The sequence below is a fragment of the Oryx dammah genome, unplaced genomic scaffold (genome assembly GCF_014754425.2).
Source record: "Oryx dammah isolate SB20612 unplaced genomic scaffold, SCBI_Odam_1.1 HiC_scaffold_15, whole genome shotgun sequence".
Lineage (NCBI taxonomy): Eukaryota > Metazoa > Chordata > Mammalia > Artiodactyla > Bovidae > Oryx > Oryx dammah.
Genome location: NW_024070199.1, coordinates 11,489,062 through 11,504,949, shown reverse-complemented (window position 1 = coordinate 11,504,949; position 15,888 = coordinate 11,489,062). Strand labels below are relative to the sequence as shown.

General features: G+C 43.4%; 1 protein-coding gene across 18 annotated transcripts in view; it reads right to left on the bottom strand.

Moving 5' to 3' along the window:
* The window catches only part of DLG2 (discs large MAGUK scaffold protein 2), a 2,338,778-nt gene that overhangs the window by 70,905 nt on the left and 2,251,985 nt on the right, over positions 1-15,888 (bottom strand). For all 18 annotated transcript variants that reach the window (XM_040255566.1, XM_040255568.1, XM_040255582.1 and 15 more), the window contains one exon: positions 8,659-8,835. In XM_040255566.1, the coding sequence (XP_040111500.1) occupies positions 8,659-8,835 (177 nt within the window). The remainder of the gene's footprint in view (positions 1-8,658; positions 8,836-15,888) is intronic.

Below are 15,888 nucleotides of genomic sequence, written 5' to 3'. Positions count from 1 at the left end.
GGCATAGTAATGTCTTGTTGGAGGGGACAGAGGCATAAAAAGACAGATACTACTGCACAATAAGACTGCTGATAGCAAGGTGAGTGGGCACATCTATCTCACTGGAGGGTGATAAGGAGTGGAAAGCAATGATGAGGGCTTCTTGGAGAAGGAGTACATCTCTGTGAGATTTAAATGGTGAGAAAGAGCTTGTCAGTGGGAAAAGTTCAAGGAGAATCTCCCAGACAGAAGGGAGGAACAACATGTACCATGACCTGAAGTTATAATCAAGCTAAAGACTGCAGGAAGATTCTGATACAGTGTACATACAGCACAGGGACACGAGGCTGGGGAGCTGGTGGGGCCTCCTTTATAATATAAAGGGGATCCCTCTACACTAAGGACATGGGGCTTTCCCTTGGGGAATCCTCACGACTTATTAGAGGCTATAAAGCCAAGAAATGATAGACTAGACTAGTATTTTAAATAAGTGACTCTGGGGGAGGAGGAAGATGGGTCGGAGGAGGGAAGAACAGTGGGGAGCAGGAAGCCTATTAAGAAGCTATTGCCATAATCCAGGCAAGAAATGATGGAGTGATAATGAAGTGGAGGAGAGGGAAGAGTTTGAGAAACATTAACAGAATAAAGCTGGCAGGTCTTGTGTCTATTTGGAGGATGGAGTTGAAACGAGAAGCTAGATATTTCTCCAATTTTCTTTTTGAGTCTCTCTAATTAGACATGATCGTTCCGTCTTCTAAGCTCCACCACACTTGTTTGTCTGTCTTCGTTGGTGTTATCTCTTGTTTCCTTCTGTTTATTTTTGAGTTGCACATAAAAGGCTCTATGTTCCTCAAGGGCAAGTCCACATATGACTCAGAGTATTACAGCAAGTCCTCAGTAAATTTTAACAGCTGAACTAAATTAATATTAATTGCATTGTTTTAGCATCACTCTTTATTTAAATATGGGTAGGTCTAATTTCAAAAATGGGGTAAGAAAAAAAGAGAGGAAAAATTCCTGAATCTACAGAAACTTTAAGGGTTTATGAAATCTAAGCTATTCATAGATCAATAATTAACAACATACTTCTCTTTGAGAGTTATTTTGTGTTTCCAGCTGAAACACATTGAAGATCGGGGTTTCTATAGTTACAGAATGGAGTTTCAGAATATATTTATTTTGGTATGAGAGTAGAATATTTGAGTGGAAACAGATGAGCAAAATTCTTCAAATCTAACCTCAGATATTAAAGCAGTACGTTCCACCGAGAGTTTCGACCTGCGCCCAACATACAACAGTTGGGAGGAGAGCAAGGACGACTTCACATAAGGTAAGTAGCAAAGTGCAAAGATGCTCACTGTGAAAATGTCTGCTCTGAGCTTCTTCAGCTTTTCTCAGTTTTAATCCAAGTGCAAATGCTAATTGGTATTCATCTCTTTGGGCCCTTCTGAAACTGCTGTTATAGCCCCGACCTTCTCCTGGCTTCTCTGCGTTAACCAGCCTACTTATGGGAAACACCAGTCCATCAGGGGATACCAGAATGACACACAGAGAGTACATGGTTATTTGATTAGTCTATGGAAAATAAATTCTGCATAAAGTGAGAGAGCTCACACGGGCCCGAAACATAAATGAGGCTGAACTCAATATTCTGTTCTAAGAATTGCTTAGATAGAGCATTCTAACATTTCCCCCTTGGTTTCTAGGTTCATGCCTTCCATGTTCCTTCAGAAACGTTTCTATTAGGCCACCTTAGTGGTTCATCATTTATATCTTAAAACGAGTTGCAGAGGCTAAGTCAGATGAACAGGCAGACAGACAGAGACACACACACAAACACACCTAATATGTGATATGGTTTATTACTGATCAAACAAGCAACAAAAAAAAAGTTAAACAAAAGAAAAAATTAAAGCCTTACTGTAGGAGTGGCAGATTTTGGTTCACTCAAGAAGGAAATCGGAAAGCTTTGATTTCTACTTGGGTTGGAAGTTTCATGAATAATAAAGATGATGATATAAGTGGTAACTGAAATTTTAACCTATTATTATTAATGAAAAAGTCCTTCACATTTACATCATTCATTTGGCCCTAACAATAACCAAGTGTGGTATTCTCAGTCCCATTTTATGGCTGGAAAAGCTAAGACTCAAAGCTTCCTAAATTAGAAAATAGTAGAAACAGGGACTGAGCATGTATCTTCTAACAGTGTCTGACCACATGCATTCTGTTTGGGAAACAGTATTTAAGGACCTGCCACACCGCCCTTACCCAGTGAGAGACCGTAGAGGGTCATCCACAATTCAAGACCAACATAGTTTTTTAGGAGTCAGGGCCTACTTTCTCACAAATGATAACCACCCTCCTTCTTTGCATCCCAAATCCTGATTGTCCTGAATTAAATAAACCATAACCAAATTCAAGCATTGAGTCACTGACATAATACCTGTTTTGACAGGCTGGCCTCCAAACTCAGAATAAATTTGCTTTTAGCACTGAAATTCAGGTTAGCTAGATGTCTATTTGCAATCTGACATCACAAACACTGGATTGATTTCTCTCCTCAGCAGTCTTTTCACATTTATTGCATCCCCAACCATAGTTGTGTTTTTCCATCCCAGAGGCTCATGCTAATTGCTTCTTGGGGGTCTCTGCAAATCTTTTCTCCTGGGTAGCAAGGGGTGTGGCTTATCTTTTTTTCCTCACATGCCTCAGCCCTGTCCTCTCTCGTAGTGCTTCTTGGGATGCATGTGGACAGTTTATTGCCAAGATCAGTTAGGGCTGAGAGATAGGTCCCTACATAATACTGTGCTTTTCTGAGCATCGAAAGCTCAAAATTTGGAGAAAGGAAAATGTATATCATTTGAGTAAGCACAAAAGTATTAGATGCATGCTAACCACCTTGCCTATCTTATCTATAATCGGCATGATAATCCAGGGTTTAAGATGAAGCTGGGCAGATATACCAGGTGCTTAATCTCTGTTGGTAAATGAATGAAAGAATCATCGAAGAGGCTTACTGGTTCTTGACCTGGATGTGACACTTAAGGCTCAGAGAGTTGAAGTGACTTGCCCAAAAAACTAGTGTTTCTGAAAAAAAACTTGCTGACCATTTCCTGACTTTTTTCCTTGGTAGGAATCTATGAAAAAGTGTAGCATCACCTTCTCTGTTCTACTAAGTGAGACTCCTTGGGCAGAAATACATGATGTTAAGAACCATAGATCTTTACCTAAGGAATTGGTGGGTCACTTGTGCGGAAAGACTGACTCGTGATGAGAAGGACTGACATACTTCTCTCACACTCAAGAGGCAAGCAATTAATTAGATTGTTTAAGCAGAAATAATCCCCTCCGCCCTGGTTTGGTCACTGACCAAAATACTGAAAACTTAAACTGGATGGCAAAATTTGAGCAATCAGTTCTGACATCTAGCATCTCCAGGGAGCACCAAATGGCCATGCTTTAATGAGCCCAACTGTCTTCCTCTGTTCCTCACCCATCTCCCATCTGGCGTTTTCAGGTTCCCGCCAAAGACACAATGAGGGCAGGCCTGCAGCACTGGATGGTCAGAACAGCATCTGGGGCTGGGTATCGCTCTGCCTGTGCCCCCCCAGGCCCCGCTGCGGGGAGGACTGAAGCATCATACAGGTCACTGGCCACAGGCCTGCAGGGAAGCTAAGTGAATGAACACTTCCTCAAGCTAGCTGCAAGCTGCCATCTGAGAGCCCAGGCACTGTGGGACAATGAATAGAGACTTAGGTTAAGAGACAGGGGAACACATCCCAGTCTGGCTCTTCAGAAACTATGTAATCTCAGAAAAGAGAGATTCTGTGCTAAGAGCCCAGGTTTAGAAATCACACAAATATGCACTGGAATTCTCCATCTGCCACCTACTAGCTCGGTGACTTAGGGTAGGTCACTTAACCTCTTAGGATCTCAGGTTTCATGAGATTGGTGAAATTAGGATATTAAGACAGGCTTGAAAAATTATGGTGAATATTAAATAATACTAAAAATGGTTAGTATAGTATTTGAAACGTATAAAAGCTTCTTACTTGTCAAGGGCTTCTAGTATACCTTTGGGGTAGAGAAAAGCCATCTAGTCTTGCTACAGAGAGATCTAGGCCAGTGGCTGACTGTGCATCCTTGGGGAAGTTACCTGACTTCTCTGATCTTCAGTTTCCTTATGAAGCTTTTGTGAAGATTAAAGAAAATCTTATATTTGAAAGCATCAGCACAATACATAGTCTATCATCATATGGAATTCACTCCTCTGTCTGCTGCCCTTCCTCTTCCCTTGGTACCTGCTTTGGACTGAATGTTTGCGTCCACACAAAATTCATATATTGAAGCCTCAATCCCCAGGGTGGTGGTCTATGGTGGTGAGGCATTGGGGGTAATAAGGTCATGAGGGTGGAGCCCTCATGAATCAGATTAGTGGCCAAAAAGAAGAGACAGGAGAGAAAAGAGCTCTCTCTCTCTCAGCCACATGAGAAAATAGCGAGAGGACTGTCTGCAAACTGGGAGGAAGGGCCTCTCTCTGGGAAGCTGAATGGCTAGTGCCTTGATTTTGAACTCCAGAACTGCAAAATATACATGTCTGTTGTCCAAGTCACCCAGTGAACGGTGTTCTGTCACAGCAGCCGGAACTAAGACAGCACCTTTATTTACACTATAGCCCTTGTCCTCACCAGGGTACTGTGCCATAGTTACATGCTGGTCCCACAAACACTGGCTCCCGGCAGTGATCTGATGACAGCACTTGGCACACAGACGGTGCTCATGTGGTGCTTGCTGAACTGAGTTTTGTCAATTCTTATTTCTATAATGTTGGGTGGCAGGAATTGCATATGAGTTAAGAGTGTTACAGCCTGGAATCAAATCCCAGTTATGCCATTTATTAGCTGGGCAATTTCAGGCAAGTAAATTAACCTCTCTCTGCTTCAGTCTCCTGGTTTGTAAAATGAAGATAATTATATTACCTTCCCTGTAGGATTGTAATAAAGTTTAAATAAGTTAATTAATTGTAAAGGGCTTACAACAGTGTCTAGCATGTTCAAGGAACATTTATTTAAATAAAATTTATTTACCAACTTCAAAAAAGAGAGAGGGAAAAGGCAATGATTTTCATACTCTTCATCTTATGGTTTCATTGAAATGATTAAATGGAATCATCAATAGAGTACATTTTTATAAAGGCTAAAGTCATACACTGATGTTATCCATTATGAAATTTTTCCAAACTGGCTCTAGGAGCTGAACTATAATTCCTCTCTGGCCTCTAACTGAAAAGGGGCCAGAGAGGAATTAAGGATGGAAAAAAATAACCCTAATCTAATAATAAATCATATGCGTACCAGCAACCATTTATTCTGAGCTATAGTTGTAAGACGCTGAATGCAGTATAAAATGAGAGTGCCTCCTTTAGAAGCTAAGCATTAAAGAGCAGCCCTAGGGAAGACTCATGACAGATCCTAAACTGCATTAAGGTAAGTGTCCAAGAATGCTTTGTGGGGTATGGTTATAAGTGATTTTTATTTCTTCTTGATACTTTTCTAAATTTTCCCATTTTCTACAATGAAGTGTGTTACTTTTATAAACACATAAAACAATAATAATAACATTTTTGGAAAGAGTTACCATCCTAAGGAGAAAATTTAATAGAAATTCATTTACAGCCATAAACACACACACACACACACACACACACACACACACACACACACACACAGATGAGATGGGCAGTACTGCACTCTTTATGAGCACGAATGCAAATGTCAACATTAGAGTCATGAGGCACACTTCTCCAGGCCAGCATGGTGGTTAGGATGGTTTTCTCCTAAAATATTTGCTGCTGCTGCTGCTAAGCCGCTTCAGTAGTGCCTGACTCTGTGCAACCCCATAGATGGCAGCCCACCAGGCTCTTCTGTCCATGGGATTCTCTAGCCAAGAATACTGGAATGGGTTGCCATTTCCTTTTCCTAAAATATTTGAGAGAGAGCCAATTCAAGAATGACCTCCAGCAGGCAGAAAATTACCCAGGAGGACTAACACTGAGAATGTTCCTTAGAGGACAGTGATGTGCAATTGAACAAATGAAGGATTATTGACAAGACTGGTTAGAATCACAGAATCTCAGGGTTGGAAAGTGACAGAAAATTATGTAGCTCAGCTGTACCACTCAAAGCTTGCTTCCCTTTAATAATACTTAGTGTCCTGGAATCTTCTGTGATCAGAATCATCTAGAGGGACATACACACAAATACAGATCTCCAGATGGGCTGAATCAGTCACTCTGTGTGTCAGTGTGTGTGAGGGAGAGAGTGGGTGTATCTTAAGTTTCCATAATGTTCCCTTGGTGTCAAAGCCGTTATTCTCATTCACTGTCTTCCCAGGTAACCCATACCATCTCTAGGCAGCTCCAACTACTAAAAAGATGTCCTTAAAATTACTAGAAATCTCTTTCCAGACAGCTTTCCTTCTCCACCCCATTTCTACCCATATTCAACAAGATGGCTCCTTCTTCTACAGAACAGCCCTGCAGACAGCTCTGATTAATCACATCAAAGCAAACCAAAATGCTTGCTGCCTTATTTTTCAAAAATAAATGGAAGTGGAAAAACAGAATATATACTACTCCTGGGAGTTACTGCTTCAAATTCAGAAAACACAAAAAACTACAAACTCAGAATGTCCTCTCAAAACGACATCAGGCAATTATGCAGGAGCCCAGAGGCTTGGATGGTAAAGAATCTGCCTGCAATGCAAGAGACTTGGGTTCAATCCCCAGGTTGAGAACATCCCCTGGAGTAGGAAATGGCAAACCACTCCAGTATTCTTGCCTGGAGAAGTCCATGAACAGAGAAGCCTATGGTCCATGATGTTGCAAAGAGTCGGATGTGACTGAGGGACTAACATTGTCACTTGTACTTCTAGTTTAGAGAACTGTTTGCTGGTGGGAGACCACAGGCCCAAGCTTAGAGGGTGGGGACGGAGACAGTCACATTGCCCTGCTCTCCTCACATTCACTCTGGGCTGTGTGGCCACCGGCAGGAAAAGACGGGGGACCAGTCTTCTCTGAGGTTCAAATGGCCCACAGTTATTCTTGGGGAGAATTTCCATCTTCCCACTGTGGTTGGCGCTACCTTAGTCACTGGGTCACTTTGTGTGCAGCAGCATTTGAATACTCAGCTTCAGGAGGATTTTCTACAAAGGTATTTGGGATGTTTGGATTCGAGGAGGCGAGCCCTTTGTGGCTTGAGAAAAGTTAGTGACTGTTTTGAATAAACATTATTCCTGACTTTGACTTCATACCATCTCGTCTCTAGGGAGCAGATCATTTGTTTCTCAGACAGTATCTTGGTGCCAAGAGGATACTCATGGGAAGAAGAGTTCCTTTCTAGTGGTGATGGACAGAAGCTGCTGGGGACAGATGAAGGACACAGTTGTTCTGAAGTTTATTGCTGCCTTTCAAGAGCAGAGGTGAGGAAATGCTTAGAAGAGAAAGAACATAATATTCATTTTCTTTTCTTTTGAACTTTTAGTTGTATATTGGGGTATAGCCAATTAACAGGGCTTCCCTGGTGGCTTCTGCAATGCAGGAGGCATGGGTTCGATCCCTGGGTCAGGAAGCTCCCCTGGATAGGGAAATGGCAACCCAAACCGGTATTCTTGCCTGGAGAATCCCATGGACAGAGGAGCCTGGAGAGCGACAGTCCATGGGGTTGCAAAGAGTCAGACGCAACTGAGCCCTAACGCTTCACTTCATAGCCGATTAACAACTGTGAGAGTTTCAGGTGAACGGTGAAGGGACTCAGCCATACATATACTAGAACATACAGTCTTGACTTAGGAAATATACACAGAACTAAATATCTGAGTGGAAGCAGGTTGGGGTGGCGACCAGGAGTAACTAAAGCTGTAAATAAACCTCTTATAAACCCACTCTGTGGAACTCACCAGATGTTTAGCAGCTCACAGCTCAAGTATCTAATTTTTTTTTTCTCCAATGAAACTAGCTTTTAACTTTTTTTAATTGAAGTATAGTTGATTTACAATATTGTGTTAATTTCTGCTGCACAGTGAAGTGGTTCAGTTATACACACATATACATTCTTTTTAAATATTCTTTTCCACAATGGTTTATCATAGGTTAGTGAATATAGTTCTCTGTACTAGACAGGACCTTGTTGTTTATCCTCAAGTATCTGATTCTGGATTGGAGTTTTTTAGTCTTTTCCCATCAATGTTTGGACAGAATACAAAGCCAGAACCTCAGCTATGAAAATGTTCTATTTTACTTGTCTTTCACCTGGACTTTCTATAAAGTAACCCAGTAAATGATGAACCTCTGAAGTAACCCCTCTGAGTCTGTAAGTCAGCATACAAGCTGATAAGCATACCCCTGAACATATGAAAGCTGGCAAGTTTTAGGAAGGCAGAATAAGCAGATCCTCTTGCTTTATGCTGTATCATGGTTACCAGTTTGGGCAAAAACCTAACATGAGAAGAGCGAGAATATTTAATCTGTGTCCCCGACCCCGCTGACAATTTCTGTGCAGATGGACTAACCCACTCAAACACACACTGGGAACGGTCTGCCACATCTTCACCTCCCCTCCCCTCCACACCCCCGGGGAGGTGAACAGCAAATCCTCAGGATCGGAAGGGCCTCCTTACCTCCGCTTGCTGGGGATGACCCCCATCTCCTCACTGTCGCCCTCCAGCGTGACCCTCCTGGCTTGCCACCACTCGTCATCAGAGGCGTTGATAACGTGGAGAATATCTCCGTACTTAAAACTAAGTCCTTGACTTGGCAGCCCACTGTCCTTGCTTTTGTCATAGTCGAACATGGCTCTGGAGGAAATGACATGAGAGAACAGTGTTAGGAACCTCTGGCAGCTCACATCTTGGATTCACCATTTCGATTAGTCACTCTTGTCCTGAGAACCCACTGGCCGCTGGGTACCCCCTCCCAGGACTAACCCCTGGAATCCCAGTCAATGATCCCACTGCTTTGGTCACAAATCAAGGTTACTTCTTACTTTTCCTGGAGGTTGCAAGGGAAGCCTATTAGGGCCCTTAACCTGGGGTTCTGCTCACTGGTAGATGCCAGACTCCAAGGAAAGCAGAGAGAGGAGGGGGAATGGGGAGTTAGTGTCTAACGGGAAAAGAGTTTTCATTTCAGAAAGGTGAAAAATTCAGGAGATGGATGGTGGTAAGAACTGCACAACAATCTGAATGCACTTAGCGCCCCTGAACTATACAGTTAAATATGGCTAAAATAGTATGTTTTATATTATGTGACTTTGCCACAATAAAAAAGCTTGTTAAAAAAACCCTGGGATACTGCTTCTTGGAGATCGTCACATGCAACAAGGTGATACTGGAAGATGATACAGGTAGGTGAGTGCCTTACTGAGATTTTTTTTCTCTCTCACTACAGTCAGATTTTATAAATCACTATAAAGAAGGAAATAATGAAGAGAATGATGGGCATCTTTCTGAATGCAGCATTTTGTGTGATGGACAAATCTTCTCAGATGGATCAAACTGCTTCCACAGAACACCAAGCCTACCTTGTCATTACATTTACCACTCTGAATTGTAATTCTTGCTGTTTGTATCATGTTTTCCCCACTAAAGAGTCTTTACTGAGACTTCACTAAGCCTAACATTGTAATATGCATGACTGGTGGGGTAAAGGAGTTGGCAGCAGAATTAAAGAATGACCAAGACCTTAGCTCTTGCCCCCAAGCAGCTGACAATGTGTCTCAAGTCCTACCTTGTCCACCTCTTCCTGTGTCTCCCACAAACCATCACCACACACACTCTACCTGTGATTTCCCTGGAGAAGCAGACTTTGCCATGTCCTTATTTATTTCCCCTTTGATTCTATTCTAACAGTTTCCTTAGAGTGTAGCCACTATGCAAGCAAAGCTAGCTAGACCTGGTGGACAGATTTGTCTAAAATCACTGAGGACTGAGTGTGATTCTTTTTCTTTCTTTTCCCCCATCTCATGAAAGAAATGTCACACCTGCTGTCGTGGCAACCCAAATGAGTTGAAGGCATCAGCCCTCAAATACTGCAGGAAAAGCTGAATTACTTGCAACACAGCCCCTTCTTCCATTAACTCTGTACCCAAGTGGTGGAATATGGTGACGGGGGGTGTCTCAGCTCCTAGAATGACTCATTTCCACCTTAACCATCTGCATCTTCCTTACCAAAGACTTCACAAAACCCTCGCCAGGAAAAGGGGGCTGAGAGGAGGCAGAGACCCACTCCTGACTCTGTCACTTCTCTGGCTGGCTGATGAGACGCAAGTTAACATTCCAGAACCACAGCTTTTTAAACGCAAAATTAGTCCAATAACTATATTCACATGGAGCTGCTGTGAGCTTTAATGAAATAACATATTGGATGCATCCGGCAGAATACAGTCTAATAGTGGCTAAGAAAACAGACTTAGGGGCCACACTGTTAGGGCTGTGTTCTGGTCCTGGTACTTCTCTCTTACCAGCCATATAGCTGGTAGCCCAGGCACACTCCCAAGCCCCTCTGAGGACTCAGTTCCCCCATATATAACATAGTGATGCCCGCAATGGAGATAACAGCGCCTCTATCACGGGATTGCCCTATGGATGAAATGCTGCCTAAGGTAAGGTAAAGCATACACAAAAGTGCCCACATATAGTGACAGTCATTAAGGAACCATACTTCATGGTTCATTAAGTATGAAGCGTTGTTGTTGTTGTTATACACCTCCTTTCCCCTTTTGAGAGTATACTTATAAATATCCTTTCTATGGATTCTACTCTGTGCAAAACCAGACTGGCATACCAGTCCCGAGACTGCATCCCCAAAAAGGCCTGCTTACAAGGACGGCCCTTGGCTGACAGTTGGGAACTCAGCTTTTGGGAGGCTTCTTTCCATTTCCTATTAAGAATGGCTTATTGTGCCTAAACTGCCTATAATAAACAGGATCATTTAAGGTGAACGCGTGCCTTTCCTCTGGGAGCCTGGAATTGTGGCAGGTGCCAGGCAGAGAGGGCGCCTTTGTGAGCAGCCCCAAATACGATCCCTGGACACTGAGTCTGTTAGGAGCTTCCCTGGTAGACAACGTTCCACACCTGTTGCCACAATCAATCGCTGGAGGAATTAAGCCTGTCCTTCCTGACTTCACTGGGAGAGGATTCCTGGAAGCTGGCACCTCATTTCCTCTGGATTTTCTCTCATGCTCTTTTCCTTTTGCTGAGTTGACTTTGTATCCACTTTCTGCAATAAGTCATAGCCATGAAGATGAGAGTCCGACAAGCCCTCCTAGTTGGAGTTGTCTTCAGGACCCCCAACACTCACTCCATAGATTGGAAACCATATTCACATACACTTTCTCATTTGTGCCTCAATCCATTCCTAGGAAGAAAGTACAACGGATACAGTACTTAGTATCCCCTTTTTACAGGTGAGGGGCATACCAGGCGAGGCCCCCTCCAACTAACACAGGATACATGGCTTAGAGGCAGCAACCTGGGGCTGGAGTGTTGGTCTCTTGGTCCTAAGTCCTAGTTCAGTGGTCTCCACCTTGCCCCCTGACCCCACCCCAGTCTGGGAGGTGGTGAAGGTGGTGACAAGGGGGCAAGGATGAGAATCATGATGACAAGCACTATTCATGCCCACATTAGGGGGCCTGGCCCTTTGTGTTCATTGTCCTACATTTGACATCATAACAACCTGAATGGTAAATATTAGTATCTCTGTTTAATAGATGGGAGAGGAGGTTCAGGAAGTTCAGAAACCTGTCCCAGGTCACAGGTAAGTGCATGGTAGAAACTGAACCTAGAATAAGGCCTGACTCCAAAATGCACATCCCTGGTTATTTCATTACAGTGCCCACAACTCGGCCATACCAGGAAATTCTAATCTTCCCTTCCGAACTGACCACCTCTTCTCCCCCAGATCCCTGCAGTTCCCTTATGGCCCAGCTCCTGTCCCTTGTATTCCTTATCTTAAGGTCCCCAAACCTCTAGTTTGGCTCCAGGCTCTTCTGGATGTAAAGTGTGAGGAATGGAGGTAGAAAAGCCATCAGGAAAGCTGGCAGGTGGCCAAGAAGGCAAGCTCTAGGGTTAGACTACTTGGGTTTGCAACTTTTGAACTGTGATCTTAAACAAGGTACTTAACATCTCTGGGTTTCAAGCTTTCTTAATTATAAAATGGCACAGTAATAACACCAGCCACCTTGAAGAGCTGTGGTGAGGATTAAATGAAATAATACATGTGAAGTATTGTAACACAGCCTGGCAGTAGCAAGTGCTCAATAAATGCTAGCTAATACTACTATGATAATTATTCTGAAAAATGCACTAGGATTTGAATTCCAATTTCTGAGTCCCAATTGTGCCACTTAGAAGCTGTCTTATGGACTGTGTACAAAGATATCTAAAACTCCTCTGTATCCTCAAGACCCAGTATAGTGCTGGGTACAAGGCAGACCTTCAGAAAGATCTATGGAAATATTTTGGATCATCTTTGAAAGCCCCTGGTGGCTCAGACTGGTAAAGAGTCTGGCCTGCAAAGCAGGAGACCTGGGTTTGAGCCCCAGGTTGGGAAGATCCCCTGGAGAAGAGCATGGCAACCCACTCCAGTATTCTTGCCTGAAGAATTCCATGGACAGAGGAGCCTGGTGGTCTACAGTCCATGGGATCGCAGAGTCCAACGCAACTGAGCAACTAACACTTTCACTTTGAAAGCTCCACTGCTTTCAAATCTCAGTGTCCCGGTCTGTAAGGGGAGGGCAGCAGAAACCAATCCCAGAGATCCTCAGCAGCCGACCCACTCATTCTACCTAGCTCCATTCCAGTCTCAAGTCGTCTTTTTAAGAAAACATTTATTTACTTGGCTGCGCTGGGTCTTAGTTGCAACATGCGAGACCTTTGGTTGCGGCATGGGAACTCTTAGTTGCAGCATGTGGGATCTAGTTCCCTGACCAGAGATTGAACTTGGGCCTGCATTGGGAGCACAGAATCTTAGCCACTGGACCATCAGGGAAGTTCCCCCAAGTATTCCTGAGGGGAGATTTCCCACCCTTGGGATCAGCAACACGCTCTCTCCATGAGTTCTATTATCTTGGACAAACTGCCTCTCTAGGATCCCACTGATTCAGACTCGCCAGGTCGCTAAAAACAAGCAGCTGACACATTTCAGCAGCTCCTGGCTCCTTTGATATGAACGGATCATCACATCTGGGGAAGAGGCTACAGTGCCCCGTCACCTATTTTAAAAAGCGATAAGCTGCTTTTAATTTGCTTTATGTGCTAATTCATCACAGCAACTTTTATAAAATGCCATTAAGACGCACACTTTCCACCCAGGGTGCTTTTAACAAGTCCATTAGACAAGTGGAATTAGACATGAATAATGCAAGGGCTCTCCCATTCCTCCCGCCCCTCCTGCATTTCAACATGTGGCGGCCCCTTGCCCATCGGGGAAGTGTAGGCAGGGAGGGGTGAAGCAGATGCTTGTCCTCATGGCTGGCCAACCTGGCTGTGGAGACCTAGGTACCAGACCGAAATGGTGCTTATTAAGTGTCCCACAACATGCTGCTGCTGCAGCTGCTAAGTCGTGTCAGTAGTGTCCGACTCTGTGCGACTGCATAGACGGCAGCCCACCAGGCTCCCCCGTCCCTGGGATTCTCCAGGCAAGAACACTGGAGTGGGTTGTCATTGCCTTCTCCAATGCGTGAAAGTGAAAAGTGAAAGTGAAGTTGCTTAGTTGTGTCCGACTCTTCGTGACCCCATGGACTGCAGCCTACCAGGCTCCTCTGTCCATGGGATTTTCCAGGCAAGAGTACTGGAGTGGGGTGCCATTGCCTTCTCCACCACAATGTGCTAAAGACATTCTATTCATTGTCTCCCTCAATTTGCTAGCTTTGAGCCAGCATACCAGTTACACACCAAGCTTTGGAGAATGGAAAGGTCTGGGTGTTAAAGTCCCAACTCTGTCATTGCTAGTTGTGAATTTTAGCTCTGTGGCTTAACCTCTTAGATGACCTCTTAACCAGAGATGACCATTCTCTCATTGATCAAATGCAGATAAACGATGGCACGAACTCACAAGACCATTATGGAGATACTGCTATGGCATGGTGCCTGTAAAGTTCCCAAGACATGCACAGAATGAACCCCTTCATTATTATTTCTGTTAACAATCCTGCCATGTAAGCATTTTGGATCTCATAAAAGAAATGAAAGTCAAAGAGCTGAAATGAAAAAAAGCTAGTAAGTGGCAGAATCAGGATTTAAACAAGACAGATGTGTCTGAATCGAAAGCCTGTGCTCTGACTGCAGAATTCAGCTTGGAGCTCCTGATCAGGAATGCAGTACTTAGATCTCATCCCCAAAGATTTCATGATCAATGGATGATTGCCTTGATGCTGACACTGTGGACTAGACATCAGGAGAGAGGCCCATGTAGTTTACTGAGCACACACTCAGTTCTCACGCTGCCCTGCAATGTGTGTTTTAGCCTTGTGCTGCAGATGAGGAAACAAACTTCGATAAATTAAGCAACATGTCCAGGGGTACATGAGCTATCAAGGTGGGTTTCAGCTGTTATGCCCTACGCCTTTGTTCTTTAAGATGCTTTGGGGAAATAAGGTAAATTGACACGTGGCTGATGTTTATGTGTCTCATTGCAGGTCACTCTGGGGCATCTTCCTCATCAATCCCCAAGTTCCTTCCCTGAGAGTTAAGTGTCCTTCTCGCATACTCTGATCTCATTCTGCTTTGTGCTTTTTAACATTTGCAAATTCTATTTTGCATGAGCATGGGGATGGGGAAGGTTCACGTTCTTCCTAGCCCCAGAATCTACCCCATAAGAGATGATCAAGAAAAGTTATTTTCTGTCATTCAGTCTTTCACCTATGCCTGTCATAGGTAATTCTTTTTTTTTTCCAGAAGTTTTTATTTATTTTTTTCAAATCTTAATACATTTATTTTTTTATAAATTTATTTATTTTAATTGGAGGCTAATTACTTTACAATATTGTATTGGTTTTGCCATACATCAACATGAATCTGCCATGGGTGTACACGTGTTCCTCATCCTGAACACCCCTCCCTCCTCCCTCCCCGTACCATCCCTCTGGGTCATCCCAGTGCACCAGCCCCAACCATCCTGTACCCTGCATCAAACCTGGACTGGTGATTCATTTCTTATATGATATTATACATGTTTCAGTGCCATTCTCCCATATTATCCCACCCTCGCCCTCTCCCACAGAGTCCAAAAGACTGTTCTATACATCTGAGTCTCTTTTACTGTCTCACATACAGGGTTATCATTACCATCTTTCTAAATTCCATATATATGCGTTAGTATACTCTATTGGTGTTTTTCTTTCTGGCTTACTTCACTCTGTATGTATAATAGGCTCCAGTTTCATCCACCTCATTAGAACTGATTCAAATGTATTCTTTTTAATGGCTTCATAACACTCCATTGTGTATATGTACCACAGCTTTCTTATCCATTCATCTGCTGATGGACATCTAGGTTGCTTTTTTGTCCTGGCTATTATAAACAGTGCTGCGATGAACATTGGGGTACAGGTGTCTCTTTCAATTCTGGTTTCCTCGCTGTGTATGCACAGCAGTGGGATTGCTGGGTCATAAGGCAGTTCTAGTTTGTTTTTTAAGGAATCTCCACACTGTTCTCCATAGTGGCTGTACTAGTTTGCATTCCCACCAACAGTGTAAGAGGGTTCCCTTTTCTCCACACCCTCTCCAGCATTTATTGCTTGTAGACTTTTGAATAGCAGCCATTCTGACTGGCGTGAAATGGTCCCTCATTGTGGTCTTGATTTGCATTTCTCTGATAATGAGTGATGTTGAGCATCTTTTCATGTGTTTGTT